This window comes from Oncorhynchus mykiss, chromosome 13 (genome assembly GCF_013265735.2).
Source record: "Oncorhynchus mykiss isolate Arlee chromosome 13, USDA_OmykA_1.1, whole genome shotgun sequence".
Classification (NCBI taxonomy): Eukaryota; Metazoa; Chordata; class Actinopteri; order Salmoniformes; family Salmonidae; genus Oncorhynchus; species Oncorhynchus mykiss.
Window position 1 is genome coordinate 49,187,055 of NC_048577.1, and position 15,879 is coordinate 49,202,933.

General features: G+C 45.4%; 1 protein-coding gene across 2 annotated transcripts; it reads left to right on the plus strand.

Annotated features, from left to right (window-relative positions):
• Positions 1-11,791: 11,791 nt before the first annotated feature.
• Positions 11,792-15,639, plus strand: LOC110486671 (cytochrome c oxidase subunit 6A, mitochondrial). 2 transcript variants are annotated; one of them, XM_036941385.1, is made up of 5 exons: positions 11,792-11,861; positions 13,906-14,027; positions 14,591-14,668; positions 15,078-15,220; positions 15,374-15,639. In XM_036941385.1, exons 3-5 carry the CDS (start codon positions 14,593-14,595, stop codon positions 15,461-15,463), a joined length of 309 nt encoding a protein of 102 aa, XP_036797280.1. In that variant the 5' UTR covers positions 11,792-11,861; positions 13,906-14,027; positions 14,591-14,592; the 3' UTR covers positions 15,464-15,639. The 2 variants fall into 2 exon arrangements, with proteins under 2 accessions (XP_036797280.1, XP_021414115.1); XM_021558440.2 differs by lacking the exon at positions 11,792-11,861 and having other exon boundaries at positions 13,889-14,027.
• Positions 15,640-15,879: the final 240 nt, after the last annotated feature.

Sequence of the window (15,879 nt, forward strand, 5' to 3'; positions counted from 1 at the left end):
TGAACATACTGTTGCTTTTAAATGAGTCTGTTGGCAACTTGGCATGCTAAAATCATCTCATAATTAACACTTTTCAGCCCCTACATATCCATAAAATGACCAGTCCAATCAGTCCAATAGAACTCAACCCTTTCACTGTTTCCCAGCTATTTAACCACTGGTTACAATAACTGAGTATATTACTGAGTATATTTGACACCTTAAGACCGAACTGAAGTCCACCATACTGGATTTTAAGACCATAATTAATTCAATTTTAATCTTGCTCCTGACGTTCAGTTATTAAGATTATCAAGCTTTGTCAGATGAATTCACTCAATGTGAAAGAAAGATCATACAATAGACACTTAACCGCCTTTCTGTCCACAGACACCTCAATTTCCCTGTTGACTCTCAGTGACGGCATATGGAAGATTCCACTATAAAGCCATCACATCGCTCCCCGTCTCCGTCTCCATTCCAAATCCCCTGCTGACTGAGTCAGACAGTGACAATATTGATGGTGTATTCTCAGTATTAAAGGTTTGTTTTAGTGTCTACAGCCAGGGTTACCCCACCAAAACAGACAGGCAGGGTCTCTGTCCAGCCACTTAGAAAACAGAGTGAGATAGTCTGATGGATACGTGTCTATGCTTTAGCAACTCTATGCATTTTTCTTTCTTTGTTATTTCTCATGTTTTTTTGTATATACTATTTTGATATTGACTACTGCACTGTTGGGAAGAGCTTGCAAGTTAAGCATTTCACTGTACTCGTGACAAATAAAACTTGAAACTTGCATCCTTTTGCATCAGCTGGTAGTGCATTGTCCTTATTTTGTGTATTGAATTACACTGAACAAAAATATAAATGCAACATGTAGTGTCGGTAACATGTTTCATGAGCAGAATTAAAAGTCACCCAGAATTTTTCAATATGCACAAAAACCTTATTTCGCTCAAATTTTGTGCACAAATATGTTTACATCTCTGTTAGTAAGCATTTCTCCTTTGCCAAAATTATTCATCCACCTCACAAGTGTGGCATATCAAGAAGCTGATTAAAAAGCATGATCATAACACAGGTGCACCTTGTGCTGGGGACAATAAAAGGCCACTCCAAAATGTGCAGTTTTGTCACACAACACAATGCAACAGATGTCTCAAGTTTTGAAGAAGTGTGCAATTGGCATGCTGACTGCAGGAATGTCCACCAGAGCTGTTGCCAGATAATTGAATGTTAATTTCTCTACCATAGAGAGAAATTTAGCAGTACATCCAACCGGCCTCACAACCGCAAACCACGTGTAACCACGCCAGTCCAGGACCTCCACATCCGGGCTTCTTCACCTGTGGGATGGTCTGAGACCAGCCACACGAACAGTTGATGAAACTGTGTGTTTGCACAACTGAAGAATTTCTGCACAAAATGTCAGAAACCGTCTCAGGGAAGTTCCTCTACATGCTTGTTGTCCTGACCAGAGTCTTGAACTGACTGCAGTTCGTTTTCATAACTGACTTCCGTGGGCAAACGCTCACCTTTGATGGTCACTGGCACAATGGAGAAGTGTGCTCTTCACAGATAAATCCTGGTTTTAACAGTACCGGGCAGATGGTAGACAGCGTGTATGGCGGCGAGCGGTTTGCTGATGTCAACACTGTGAACTGAGTGCCCCATGGTGGCACTGGGGTTATGGTATGCGTAGGCATAAGCTACGGACAAGAAACACAATTGCATTTTATCAATGGCAATTTGAATGTAGCGAAATAGCGTGACAAGATCCTGAGGCCCATTGTTGTAACATTCATCCGTCGCCATCACCTCATGTTTCAGCATGACAATGCACAGCCCCATGCCACAAGCATCTGTACACAATTCCTGGAAGCTGAAAATGTCCCAGTTCTTCCATGGTCTGCATACTCACCAGACATGTCACCCATTGAGCATGTTTGGGATGCTCTGGGTCGACAGTTCCAGTTCCCGACAATATCCAGCAACTTCGCACAACCATTGAATAGGAGTGGGACAACATTCCACAGGCCCCATGTCATGTACTGTCATGTTGTGTCTTGTTTCTGTCCTTTCCCTTCACCCTGTCTCCCTCTGCTGGTCGTTGTTAGGTTACCTTTTCTCCCCCTCTTTTCCCCAGCTGTGCCTTGTCTCCTCCTAACTACCTCGTCACCCCTTTTCCCACCTGTTCCCTTTTTCCCTCTGATTAGGTCTCTATATCTCTCTCTGTTCCTGCTCCTGTCCTTGTCGGATTCTTGTTTGTGTTGTTCATGCCGGAACCAGACTATCGTCATGTTTGCTGCAACCTTGTCCTGTCCTGTCGGAACCTGCCGGTCCATCTGAGCCTACGTTTTGTTTTGTTATTAAAGAAGCTCTGTTTACGTTAATTCGCTTTTGGGTCCTCATTCACGCACCGTAACAGAAGAATCCGACCAAGAATGGACCCAGCGACTTCGGATCCTCTCCACTCAGCCGTCGAGATCCAGGGAGCGATGCTAGGCAGACACAAGCAGGAATTGTCTGCTGCTCGGCATGCCGTTGAGACCCTGGCCACCCAAGTCTCCAACCTCACAGAACAGGTTCACCATCTCCGCCTCGATCCACCGGCCACTTCCAGGGCTTTCGAATCTCCGGAGCCCAGAATCAATAACCCGCCGTGTTACTCTGGGGAGCCCACTGAATGCCGCTCGTTCCTCACCCAGTGTGATATTGTGTTTTCTCTCCAGCCCAACACTTACTCCAGGAGCACTGCTCGTGTCGCCTACGTCATATCTCTCCTTACTGGACGGGCTCGTGAGTGGGGCACGGCAATCTGGGAGGCAAGGGCTGAGTGTACTAACCAGTATCAGGACTTTAAGGAGGAGATGATACGGGTTTTTGATCGATCTGTTTTTGGGGAGGAGGCTTCCAGGGCCCTGTCTTCCCTATGTCAGGGTAATCGATCCATAACAGACTACTCTATTGAGTTTCGCACTCTTGCTGCCTCCAGTGGCTGGAACGAGCCGGCTTTGCTCGCTCGTTTTCTGGAGGGTCTCCGCGCAGAGGTAAAGGATGAGATTCTCTCCCGGGAGGTTCCTTCCAGCGTGGATTCCTTGATTGAACTCGCTATTCGCATTGAGCGACGGGTTGATCTTCGTCACCGAGCTCGTGGAAAGGAGCTCGCGTTCTCCGTTGCCCCCCTCTCCGCATCACTACCATCTTCCTCTGCCGGCTCGGGTGCTGAGCCTATGCAGCTGGGAGGTATCCGCATCTCGACTAAGGAGAGGGAACGGAGAATCACCAACCGCCTCTGTCTCTATTGCGGTTCTGCTGGTCATTTTGTCACTTCATGTCCAGTAAAAGCCAGAGCTCATCAGTAAGCGGAGGGCTACTGGTGAGCGCTACTACTCCTGTCTCTCCTTCAAGATCCTGCACTACCTTGTCGGTCCATCTACGCTGGACCGGTTCGTCAGCTTCCTGCAGTGCCTTAATAGACTCTGGGGCGGAGGGCTGTTTTATGGACGAGACCTGGGCTCGGGAACATGACATTCCTCTCAGACAGTTAAGGGAGTCCACGGCCTTGTTCGCCCTGGATGGTAGTCCTCTCCCCAGGATTCAGCGTGAGACGCTACCTTTAACCCTCACTGTTTCTGGTAATCATAGCGAAACCATTTCTTTTTTAATTTTTCGTTCACCTTTTACACCTGTTGTTTTGGGCCATCCCTGGCTAGTTTGTCATAATCCTTCCATTAATTGGTCTAGTAATTCTATCCTCTCCTGGAACGTCTCTTGTCATGTGAAATGTTTAATGTCTGCTATCCCTCCTGTTTCCTCTGTCTCTTCTTCACAGGAGGAGCCTGGTGATTTGACAGGGGTGCCGGAGGAATATCACGATCTGCGCACGGTGTTCAGTCGGTCCAGGGCCACCTCTCTTCCTCCACACCGGTCGTATGATTGTAGTATTGATCTCCTTCCGGGAACCACTCCCCCCCGGGGTAGACTATACTCTCTGTCGGCTCCCGAACGTAAGGCTCTCGAAGATTATTTGTCTGTAGCTCTTGCCGCCGGTACCATAATCCCCTCCTCCTCTCCCGCCGGAGCGGGGTTTTTTTTTGTTAAGAAGAAGGACGGGTCCCTGCGCCCCTGCATAGATTATCGAGGGCTGAATGACATAACAGTGAAGAATCGTTATCCGCTTCCTCTTATGTCTTCAGCCTTCGAGATCCTGCAGGGACCAGGTTTTTCACTAAGTTGGACCTTCGTAACGCTTACCATCTCGTGCGCATCAGGGAGGGGGACGAGTGGAAGACGGCGTTTAACACTCCGTTAGGGCACTTTGAATACCGGGTTCTTCCTTTCGGCCTCGCTAACGCTCCAGCTGTCTTTCAGGCATTAGTCAATGATGTCCTGAGAGACATGCTGAACATCTTTGTTTTCGTTTACCTTGACGATATCCTGATTTTTTCACCGTCACTCCAGATTCATGTTCAGCACGTTCGACGTGTCCTCCAGCGCCTTTTAGAGAATTGTCTTTTTGTGAAGGCTGAGAAGTGCTCTTTTCATGCCTCCTCCGTCACATTTCTCGGTTCTGTTATTTCCGCTGAAGGCATTAAGATGGATCCCGCTAAGGTCCAAGCTGTCATTGATTGGCCCGTCCCTAAGTCACGCGTCGAGTTGCAGCGCTTTCTCGGCTTCGCGAACTTCTATCGTCGTTTCATCCGTAATTTCGGTCAGGTGGCAGCCCCTCTCACAGCCCTTACTTCTGTCAAGACGTGCTTTAAGTGGTCCGTTTCCGCCCAGGGAGCTTTTGATCTCCTCAAGAATCGTTTTACATCCGCACCTATCCTTGTTACACCTGACGTCTCTAGACAGTTCATTGTCGAGGTTGACGCGTCAGAGGTGGGCGTGGGAGCCATTCTTTCTCAGCGCTCCTTCTCTGACGACAAGGTCCACCCTTGCGCGTATTTTTCTCATCGCCTGTCGCCGTCGGAACGTAACTATGATGTGGGAAACCGCGAACTGCTCGCCATCCGCTTAGCCCTAGGCGAATGGCGACAGTGGTTGGAGGGGGCGACCGTTCCTTTTGTCGTTTGGACTGACCATAGGAACCTTGAGTACATCCGTTCTGCCAAACGACTTAATGCGCGTCAGGCGCGCTGGGCGCTGTTTTTCGCTCGTTTCGAGTTCGTGATTTCTTATCGTCCGGGCTCTAAGAACACCAAGCCTGATGCTTTATCTCGTCTCTTCAGTTCTTCAGTAGCCTCCACTGACCCAGAGGGGATTCTCCCTGAGGGGCGTGTTGTCGGGTTGACTGTCTGGGGAATTGAGAGGCAGGTAAAGCAAGCACTCACTCAAACTCCGTCGCCGCGCGCTTGTCCCAGGAACCTTCTTTTCGTTCCCGTTCCTACTCGTCTGGCCGTTCTTCAGTGGGCTCACTCTGCCAAGTTAGCCGGCCACCCTGGCGTTCGGGGTACGCTTGCTTCCATTCGCCAGCGCTTTTGGTGGCCCACCCGGGAGCATGACACGCGTCGCTTCGTGGCTGCTTGTTCGGTCTGCGCGCAGACTAAGTCCGGTAACTCTCCTCCTGCCGGCCGTCTCAGGCCGCTTCCCATTCCCTCTCGACCGTGGTCTCACATCGCCTTAGATTTTGTCACCGGACTGCCTTCGTCAGCGGGGAAGACTGTTATTCTTACGGTTGTCGACAGGTTCTCTAAGGCGGCTCATTTTATTCCCCTTGCTAAGCTTCCTTCTGCTAAAGAGACGGCACAAATCATCATCGAGAATGTTTTCAGAATTCATGGCCTTCCGTCAGACGTCGTTTCGGACAGAGGTCCGCAATTCACGTCTCAATTTTGGAGGGAGTTTTGCCGTTTGATTGGGGCTTCCGTCAGTCTCTCTTCCGGCTTTCACCCCCAGTCTAACGGTCAAGCAGAACGGGCCAATCAGACTATTGGTCGCATCTTACGCAGTCTTTCTTTTCGCAACCCTGCGTCTTGGTCAGAACAGCTCCCCTGGGCAGAATACGCCCACAACTCGCTTCCTTCGTCTGCGACCGGGCTATCTCATTTTCAGAGTAGCCTCGGGTACCAGCCTCCGCTGTTCTCATCTCAGTTCGCCGAGTCCAGCGTCCCCTCCGCTCAGGCTTTTGTCCAACGTTGCGAGCGCACCTGGAAGAGGGTCAGGTCTGCACTTTGCCGTTATAGGGCGCAGACTGTGAGGGCTGCTAATAAGCGTAGAACTAAGAGTCCTAGATATTGTCGCGGTCAGAGAGTTTGGCTCTCCACTCAGAACCTTCCCCTTAAGACCACTTCTCGCAAGTTGACCCCGCGGTTCATTGGTCCGTTCCGTATTTCTCAGGTCATTAATCCTGTCGCAGTTCGACTTCTTCTTCCGCGATACCTTCGTCGCGTCCACCCGGTCTTCCATGTCTCCTGTATCAAGCCCGTTCTTCGCGCCCCCGCTCGTCTTCCCCCCCCCCCCCCATCCTTGTCGAGGGCGCACCCATCTACAGGGTCCGTAGGATTTTGGACATGCGTCCTCGGGGCCGTGGTCATCAGTACCTAGTAGATTGGGAGGGGTACGGTCCTGAGGAGAGGAGTTGGGTTCCCTCTCGGGACGTGCTGGACCGTGCGCTGATCGATGATTTCCTCCGTTGCCGCCAGGTTTCCTCCTCGAGTGCGCCAGGAGGCGCTCGGTGAGTGGGGGGGTACTGTCATGTACTGTCATGTTGTGTCTTGTTTCTGTCCTTTCCCTTCACCCTGTCTCCCTCTGCTGGTCGTTGTTAGGTTACCTTTTCTCCCCCTCTTTTCCCCAGCTGTGCCTTGTCTCCTCCTAACTACCTCGTCACCCCTTTTCCCACCTGTTCCCTTTTTCCCTCTGATTAGGTCTCTATATCTCTCTCTGTTCCTGCTCCTGTCCTTGTCGGATTCTTGTTTGTGTTGTTCATGCCGGAACCAGACTATCGTCATGTTTGCTGCAACCTTGTCCTGTCCTGTCGGAACCTGCCGGTCCATCTGAGCCTACGTTTTGTTTTGTTATTAAAGAAGCTCTGTTTACGTTAATTCGCTTTTGGGTCCTCATTCACGCACCGTAACACCCCAATCAACAGCCTGATCAACTCTATGCGAAGAAGATGTGTTGTGCTGCATGAGGAAAATGGTGGTCACACAAGATACTGACTGATCCACGCCCCTTCCTTTTTTTTAAGGTATCTGTAACCAACAGATGTATATCTGTATTCCCAGTCATGTGAAATCCATAAATTAGGGCCTAATGAATTTATTTCAATTGAATGATTTCCTTATATAAACTGTAACTCAGTCAAATCTTTTAAATTGTTGCATGTTGGGTTTATAGTTTTGTTCAGTGTATAAGTAAACACAGTACTGTTGGGTGCACATGTTTGCATTAGTGAACATAGTGAGAGATTGACTGTCCCCACAGGGAATTAAACCTCTGAACCTTTTGCCCTGTGTCTTGACCAGACCCCTCCCACTTTACACCCACTCCTAAGCACCCTCTAGCTGACCCCTATGTGTCAGTATCTCTACTGCCCATCTCATTCCCCTGATAGCTGTTTCTACATGTCCTCTAACTCTCAATATTCACTTTCTCCCTGCATCTCTATCTCTCCACATCCAAGGCAGTATATCTACCCTGTCTATGCTGTTTGCAATTTCCACTTTCATAGAATTTCACATGAAGGTGTGTCCTTACAGAGCTTCTTTATCTTCCATCCCTCACCTCTTCCCTCTCTTCCTACTGAATGACAGTCAAAACCTCTAAAGGAAATATTCAAGCCCTTCGTGCAATCGGCAGAGCTGAAAAGCTTTCCAACGACGTAATAGTCACAGGTCTTGATTTGAAACGTTTCTACTTCATCTGATCATGACTTGCCTAGTCCCAACCTCATTTGCTACCCACCAGACAGTGTGTGAAAAATACAAATGAGCTCTGGTACTGTCCAAGACAGTGATGCAGAACAGTGTTTAAATTCAGTTCAGGGTCATAAAAAATACAGACACGAATTGACGGACTAGCTGTTCGAAGTGCCCTCATCAAATGCTCAGTATACTATGTTTTCAAGACCCATGTCGTAATGTTTGGATATGCAACTCTGTACCACAGCAAAATGACTTTAAACAACAATGGATCACCCCTCACAATACATCTGATACAGACAACATGGATGTGACCATGGTTGACCATGTCATTTCTGTGACTAAACCAAGACAAAGAAAGAAAATAACTAGAAAGAATTTGGTTGAGTTCTTTTTGACTGGTGTAAGTGTGAAGTGACTTTATTGGGGCAGAAGTACTAAATGGTCTATATCAGACCCAGGAGCCCCTCTGGAGCTGGCATGGCCTGATTCGACTCGTCTAACAGGGCACATGCTCTCAACTTATTGTCAACGCTATGCCAGGGTGGCACTAACCGCTCACGCCATCTCAATCTTTATCTTGGCATTTTGAAAGCATACAGTCAAAGTGTGCGAGTTTTGCATGTGTGTATATGTGTGTGTGTGTGTGTGTGTGTGTGTGTGTGTGTGTGTGTGTGTGTGTGTGAGTGAATGTGTGTGTATCAATGTAAGCCTTGATGAGTGCGTATGCACACACACAGTAAAACATAACATGTGCCTACAATAACACAGGGCCAGACGACCAGACTGCTTGCCTGCATGACTGGCTAACCCTAACCCTGACAGCCTGACTTCACGCCTGGCTCTCACTGCTGTTTGCATTGGAGCTGGAAGCTCCTCAGACAGAGACGGGAACACTCAACAAATAGTGTGAAAATAAAGGATTCACACTTATAAAAGGACAGGCTGGCTCACACACAGACACAGAGGAAACTCACATGGTTACACACATCATATACACACAGACACAGAGGAAACTCACATGGTTACACACATCATATACACACAGACACAGAGGAAACTCACATGGTTACACACATCATATACACACAGACACAGAGGAAACTCACATGGTTACACACATCATATACACACAGACACAGAGGAAACTCACATGGTTACACACATCATATACACACACACAGAGGAAACTCACATGGTTACACACATCATACACACAGACACAGAGGAAACTCACATGGTTACACACATCACACACAGACAAAACGGACATGGTTACACACATCGCACACAGAAGAAACTCACATGGTTACACACACATTACACACAGAGACACAGAGGAAACTCACAAGGTTACACACACATCATAAACACACAAAAAGACAGTCTTGTAGGCTGAAGAGGAGTTGAACTGATTTCAGGGAACTAATAGCCTACTGAAAGTAGGTTCAAAAATATTTGGGAAAATACAGTGAGGCATAATTTTCTCTAGGATCACATATGGATGTTGAGGGAGAAGTAATAGGCATCCAGGCAAGTTAGAGAAACACCAAACAGGAGGGTGAAAATCTTTGTCAATTGGATATCCTGCCATAGGCACACAATGCCCCATCTGGTGGTCAGTAAAAATACTGTACCCAGACCGTAAAAAAAACATTGAGTTGGTTGGTTGGCGTGCATTCATGGATGCCAAGAGAGGCCAGGCTTCCCCACAAAAATCACCAAGAAAATAATATTTTAAAAACATATAAAATAATGTATATTTTGTGTTTAATCCTTTTCCTTCAAATCACAAGAGGCTGAATGTACAGTCGTGGCCAAAAGTTTTGAGAATGACACAAATATTCATTTTCACAAAGTCTGCTTCCTCAGTTTGTATGATTGCAATTTGCATATACTCCAGAATGTTATGAAGAGTGATCAGATGAATTGCAATTAATTGCAAAGTCTCTCTTTGCCATACAAATGAACTGAATCCACAAAAAAACATTTCCACTGCATTTCAGCCCTGCCACAAAAGGACCAGCTGACATCAGATCAGTGATTCTCTCGTTAACACAGGTGTGAGTGTTGACGAGGACAAGGCTGGAGATCCCTCTGTCATGCTGATTGAGTTCGAATAACAGACTGGAAGCTTCAAAAGGAGGGAATCATTGTTCTTCCTCTGTCAACCATGGTTACCTACAAGGAAACACGTGCCATCATTATTGCTTTGCACAAAAAGGGCTTCACAGGCAAGGATATTGCTGCCAGTAAGATTGCACCTAAATCAACCATTTATCGGATCATCAAGAACTTCAAGGAGAGTGCTTCAATTGTTGTGAAGAAGGCTTCAGGGCGCCCAAGAAAGTCCAGCAAGCACCAGGACCGTCTCCTAAAGTTGATTCAGCTGTGGGATCGGGGCACCACCAGTACAGAGCCTGCTCAGGAATGGCAGCAGGCAGGTGTGAGTGAATGCATCTGCACGCACAGTGAGGCCAAGATTTTTGGAGGATGGCCTGGTGTCAAGGGCAGCAAAGAAGCCACTTCTCTCCAGGAAAAATATCAGGGAGAGACAGATATTCTGCAAAAGGTACAGGGATTGGACTGCTGAGGACTGGGGTAAAGTAATTTTCTCTGATGAATCCTCTTTCCGATTGTTTGGGGCATCCGGAAAAAAGCTTGTCCGGAGAAGACAAGGTGAGCTCTACCATCCGTCCTGTGTCATGCCAACAGTAAAGCATCCTGAGACAACTCATGTATGGGGTTGCTTCTCGGCCAAGGGAGTGGGCTCACTCACAATTTTGCCTAAGAACATGAATAAAGAATGGTACCAACGCATCCTCCGCGAGCAACTTCTCCCAACCATCCAGGAACAGTTTAGTGACGAACAATGCCTTTTCCAGCATGATGGAGCACCTTGCCATAAGGCAAAAGTGATAACTAAGTGGCTCGGGGAACAAAACATTGATATTTTGGGTCCATGGCCAGGAAACTCCCCAGACCTTAATCCCATTGAGAACTTGTGGTCAATCCTCAAGAGGCAGGTAGGCAAACAAAAACCCACAAATTCTGACAAAGTCCAAGCATTGATTATACAATAATGGGTTGCCATCAGTCAGGATGTGGCCCAGAAGTTAATTGACAGCATGCCAGGGCAGATTGCAGAGGTCTTGAAAAAGAAGGGTCAACACTGCAAATATTGACTCTTTGCATCAACTTCATGTAATTGTCAATAAAAGCCTTTGACACTTATGCAATGCTTGTAATTATACTTCAGTATTCCATAGTAACATCTGACTTTTATCTAAAGACACTGAGGCAGCAGACTTTGTGGAAATTAATATTTGTGTCATTCAAAACATTTGGGCAAGACTGTACTGAATCTCACCGGAGAAAGCTTCCGAGCAAGTGAAACAGCGCCCCTCTGTCACTGTATGTGTAGTTCCAAAAGAGTATGACATTGTAGCCACCTGTAGCATTGAATGCAAAGGAAGCCAGCAAGCATTTGACCTCCCATGATGAAAAAAGTATAAAATAATAGCCAATCAGCGTTGATCTAAACTGAGTGAGCTCAACTGTGAATGGTCCTGGTGCACCAAAACAAAGTGTCAAGAGTAGCCAACTTGGATTTGGTGTGACTCCTATCAAATCGTATCGAGAGCATAAGTCATCGGCAGAAATTGTCCCTTTCCTAAATTAGCCATGGATGGAGATATGGATTTGGACTTGTGGTTTTACTTAATTCTCCGTACTGGCCAATGATCATTACTCCGATTCTGATCCAACCATTAATTCGTACAGTGTGCCCCTGGCCTGAAAGGATGGACATTCAATATGTAGCTAGATGTAGAAGGTCAATGTTAACTTGCTAACATGGTTCATGAAAGAAAGTTAGGCTAGCTAGCGAGCAAGCATTTTAGCCAGGTAACCTAAGACAACAACAATACATTTGTGTACTGTATGAAAAAGTGATGGATCGTTTCGTCAACATGAAAGAGAGGAGGATGGCATTGGCATTTCTCTCCAAGTAGGGTGAGTCAACATGTTTATTCCTCTTGCATGAACGAGCACACAGAATTCAGAAACATCAACAGCCACATCATATTTTTCTTACGTCGATTGGAGTAAATGTTTTTGGTATATTTTAGTTGTCACTGTATTAGACTAAGCATAGGTGATTTGATGATGTCGAAATGTTGAAATTGAAATGGTGCTGGAATAGTGTAGGCAGCTCCTGTTTCCTTTGCGACTTGCGGTAACTCTCCGTGGTTCTAAATCCATAGTTGTTTAGTGGGCCGAAAATGTCGGAAACAGTAACTTGCTTGATCATGCTGTAGGTCATGTAGCTAGCTGTTTGTTACATGCAATATGCTTTGTGGACTTCACTGGACAGAGGTTGCTTGTCGCTTTTGTGATGAAACAAAGCTGTAGTTGAATTTATTCTGCCACTGTGTCTTATTGTCTCGGCCTTTAGGTCTATATATCAAGGCCGCAAGGCACATGAACTAACAGGTTATAGAGCAAACAACGCAATTATTACACATAGGTTGTAATATGGCTTTTCTTACCCACGCACCGCTACTGTTCTGATATGATAATTATCTATAGTGAAGTAATACTACACTTCTAGACCTATTTGCTATCTCTTCTTTGAATGTCAATATTCAGTATTTCATTTCAAACCCAAATGTGCAGCATTAAACCCATGGTTCTGTCAGCTTCAATACGGTAGGCCTACACCATGGACACTATTATCTGACACACACACACACACACACTATGAGAGAGATAGCTCAACATTAAGCAATACAAAATTCAGGCTGCAGTCTGTAGGCATCGAACGCTCACTGCCTAGGAAGAGGTATGGGTGCTGCACTGTGACTGCCACTGACTAACCGGCCGGAGATCTGGGCATACTGTTACCCTGTGACACACAGTGGGAGCTATTCCTGAACTTGTACACGTTCCAACTGGACCAGATTCAAGTCAGACTTCAGTAAATTAAAAGGACAGGTCAGCTGCACCATAATTAGCAGACACACCTATCAGTCATATTCACTATTTCCGATTGTACAGGCGGACACGGACCATACTCTATGTCACTGAAGTATAGTTGATGAAAATACATTTTTCTACAAATGCCAACCCTATGAAATTAGGTGTGCTGAATTGCTTGCTCTTGTGAACTCTTAAACAAAAACATAAAGGAAATACAGACCATCTATTTCAAAGCTTCATCAGGCGCTATTTTCCCATTTCAGACCCTTTCCCGCCATCTGATCAATATGTGATGTCGTTCATGGTAATCTCAATCTCACGTGGATGTGGTCATGCGCAGAATTAAATTGAACAAAACTGCGACCTATGACTGTTACAGGTGTAGGATCTTAATTGTAGCCGGTTTTAGTGTAAATGCCTAGCATATCAAGTTTTTATTTGGTCAAGTGCAAAAGTGCCAAGCATTTACACAGCAGGAAAATAATCCTGCAGCAACAGAAACGGTGAATTATTATGTGGATTATAATTAGCCTAATGTATATTTTTTCTTAACGGAAAATCAAGTCTGAAATTTCAAAGTGCAAATTACAAAGTTCAGAGGTTTTAAATTTCCAGCATTGCAGGAAAGTTCTCCTCAAACAGGGTGATCCTACTCCTCCTGTACACCGCGCTGGTTTGATAGGTCTACCGCAGATTTTAATTAATTTTTCAGTACACACACACACACACATCTCATGTGCAGTTAACAAAAATACTAATTTTATGTATTTATTTATTTAACCTTTATTTAACCAGCAAGGGCTCATTGAGATTAAAATCTATTTTTCAAGAGCGCCCTGGCCAAGATAGGCAGCACCAAGTCATTACAAAAAAAGTACAGACAGACAACATGAAAAAGTACAAGTAATCTAGTAAAAACCATTGAATTCACAAGAGTATAAAACAGCAAATTAAAAACAAAATCCTTCATCAGTGATTTAAAAACACCAATCAAAAACAAAAACACAACAGACAATGTCAAACACCCATCCCATTCCTTTTGCACTTGACCAAATATAAACTTGATATTTCTTGGCAGACAGACAGGTTGCAACAGGGAGGAGTCTCACAGTTCTGTTCAGTCCAGGTCAGGCTGAAGGACAAACAGACACAAAGGTGCAGAAAGAGAAAGGGACAAAAGACTGACCAACAAAATTAAAGGTGAGTTAAACTTTTTGGATAAAGAACAGAACGTTTTTACAGATGTTATGGTATTTGTTTAATTTTTGCTTCCCAAGTGTTTCCCATTTCAGATCACCAGTAATATCAACAGGCCTATGGCATGGCTTCTGTCTGTTTTTAAACTAAACTTTTAATTTAGGTATTTAAAACCCAATATTTATAAAATGTATTTGACTTCATTTGAAAATGACTAGGTTAGACATTTACTGTCAGTTAACATGTATTGTGAGCCATTTTAATGGGGTATCTTATCTATGAAGGTTTATTGAGAGCTTCAGCTTGACCTACTTACTGTTGCTGGGGTAGAGGAGCCACAATACAAACCTTTAACATGGATAACGTGTGGGCCTAGACCTGGATGATTTCATCTTGTCTATAGGGTGTAATAAATTACCTTTAAATATAATAGCACTTTTCTAAAAGGAATAAATCTACTCATCTGAACATAGCCTACTGCCTCTCTGTCTACACAAACATAGAAACTAATTTCCAGTTCTATCCTCTGTCCATTGGTTTAAGAGTTGTCTGTCTGTACTCCACAGGAATGGCGTCTCCTGCATCGATGGCGGCCCGCAGGGTATTATCTGCTGCATCACACGCAGGCCATGAGGGAGGATCAGGTGTGTGTAAAGTACTTAACTCTTCTCATATTGTGTTATATTCTCTCTCTGCTCTACTGCCTGCACCTTTTGTGTTGAGTTGGGCTTCTGGGTTTAATATTAACAGAGGTTTGTGGAAAGTTGGCAGTCTTCCTCTTACATTCATTAAATGTTTGTGCTCTGCTGTATTTAGGCCTGTCAGGTGACTTACAAATGTATCATATTGTAATTGAGGCGCTTCTGTCCTGCATGTCAGAGCCTGAGACAAGGAACCAAGGCTGAGTCACTGAAATCTGAACTGGATCATCAGTGTTTTTGAGCTGCTCTGTTACTTAGTTATGCTGGTGTTGTGATGTACCCAAGCCTTGATAACTCAGGGTCACACAGAACCGTTGAGTCTGATCTAGCGGAAATGGTTTGACCTCCACAGCTAGGACCTGGAAGATCCTGTCGTTTGTGTTGGCCCTACCTGGTGTTGCCGTCTGCATCGCCAACGCCTACATGAAGATGCAACAGCACTCCCATGAACCCCCTGAGTTTGTGGCCTACTCACACCTTCGCATCCGCACCAAGGTGATACAGGAGGCACTCTGATAACCAACAGACTAACTTCACTCACAGTTCATCTACATGTTAGGATTGTTAGTAGTAGTGGGATGTCTTTCTGAACATAGGTCTAGTTTTATCCAATCTATCCTGAATGATGAAAACAACTTTCTCTTTCAGAAATGGCCCTGGGGTGATGGCAACCACTCTCTCTTCCACAACCCTCATGAAAATGCTCTTCCTGAGGGTTATGAGGGCCCCCGCCACTAAGGAAACCTAACTCTATGCTGATCATCCACCTTCCCTGATTACTACGTGCTGAATAGCTCTAATGAACCTGGCATTATGCTACTGACCAAGGGGCCAATTAGCAACACTACTGACTGTGGTGCTCCCAGTCAGATAGAAATAAAAAATATATACTACTTTTACTGTAATCACACACACACACAGTGGCTTCTCATTTGTTTACCTCCAACTGTCTGATATTATGTGTAAGATGAATGGAACTAGTATGTAAACATACATATATTCCAGTTCTGAACGCCAAACACACATTGAGGACAAGACAGACCAACACAGACGATGGCTGTGCGTAGTGGGTGTGGCCTTGCTCTTACCTCTAACCACAGAACATTGGCTGTCATTTTCTGTTCATTTCCCGACAATTCTACATGTTGAATCAC

Bases quoted from the DNA above. Each gene is read 5' to 3' on its own strand.
- LOC110486671 (XM_036941385.1), top strand. From the start codon at position 14,593: ATGGCGTCTCCTGCATCGATGGCGGCCCGCAGGGTATTATCTGCTGCA. The intron at 14,669-15,077 runs GTGTGTGTAAAG...TGACCTCCACAG, and splicing joins AGGCCATGAGGGAGGATCAG to CTAGGACCTGGAAGATCCTG. The intron at 15,221-15,373 runs GTGATACAGGAG...TTTCTCTTTCAG, and splicing joins ACCTTCGCATCCGCACCAAG to AAATGGCCCTGGGGTGATGG.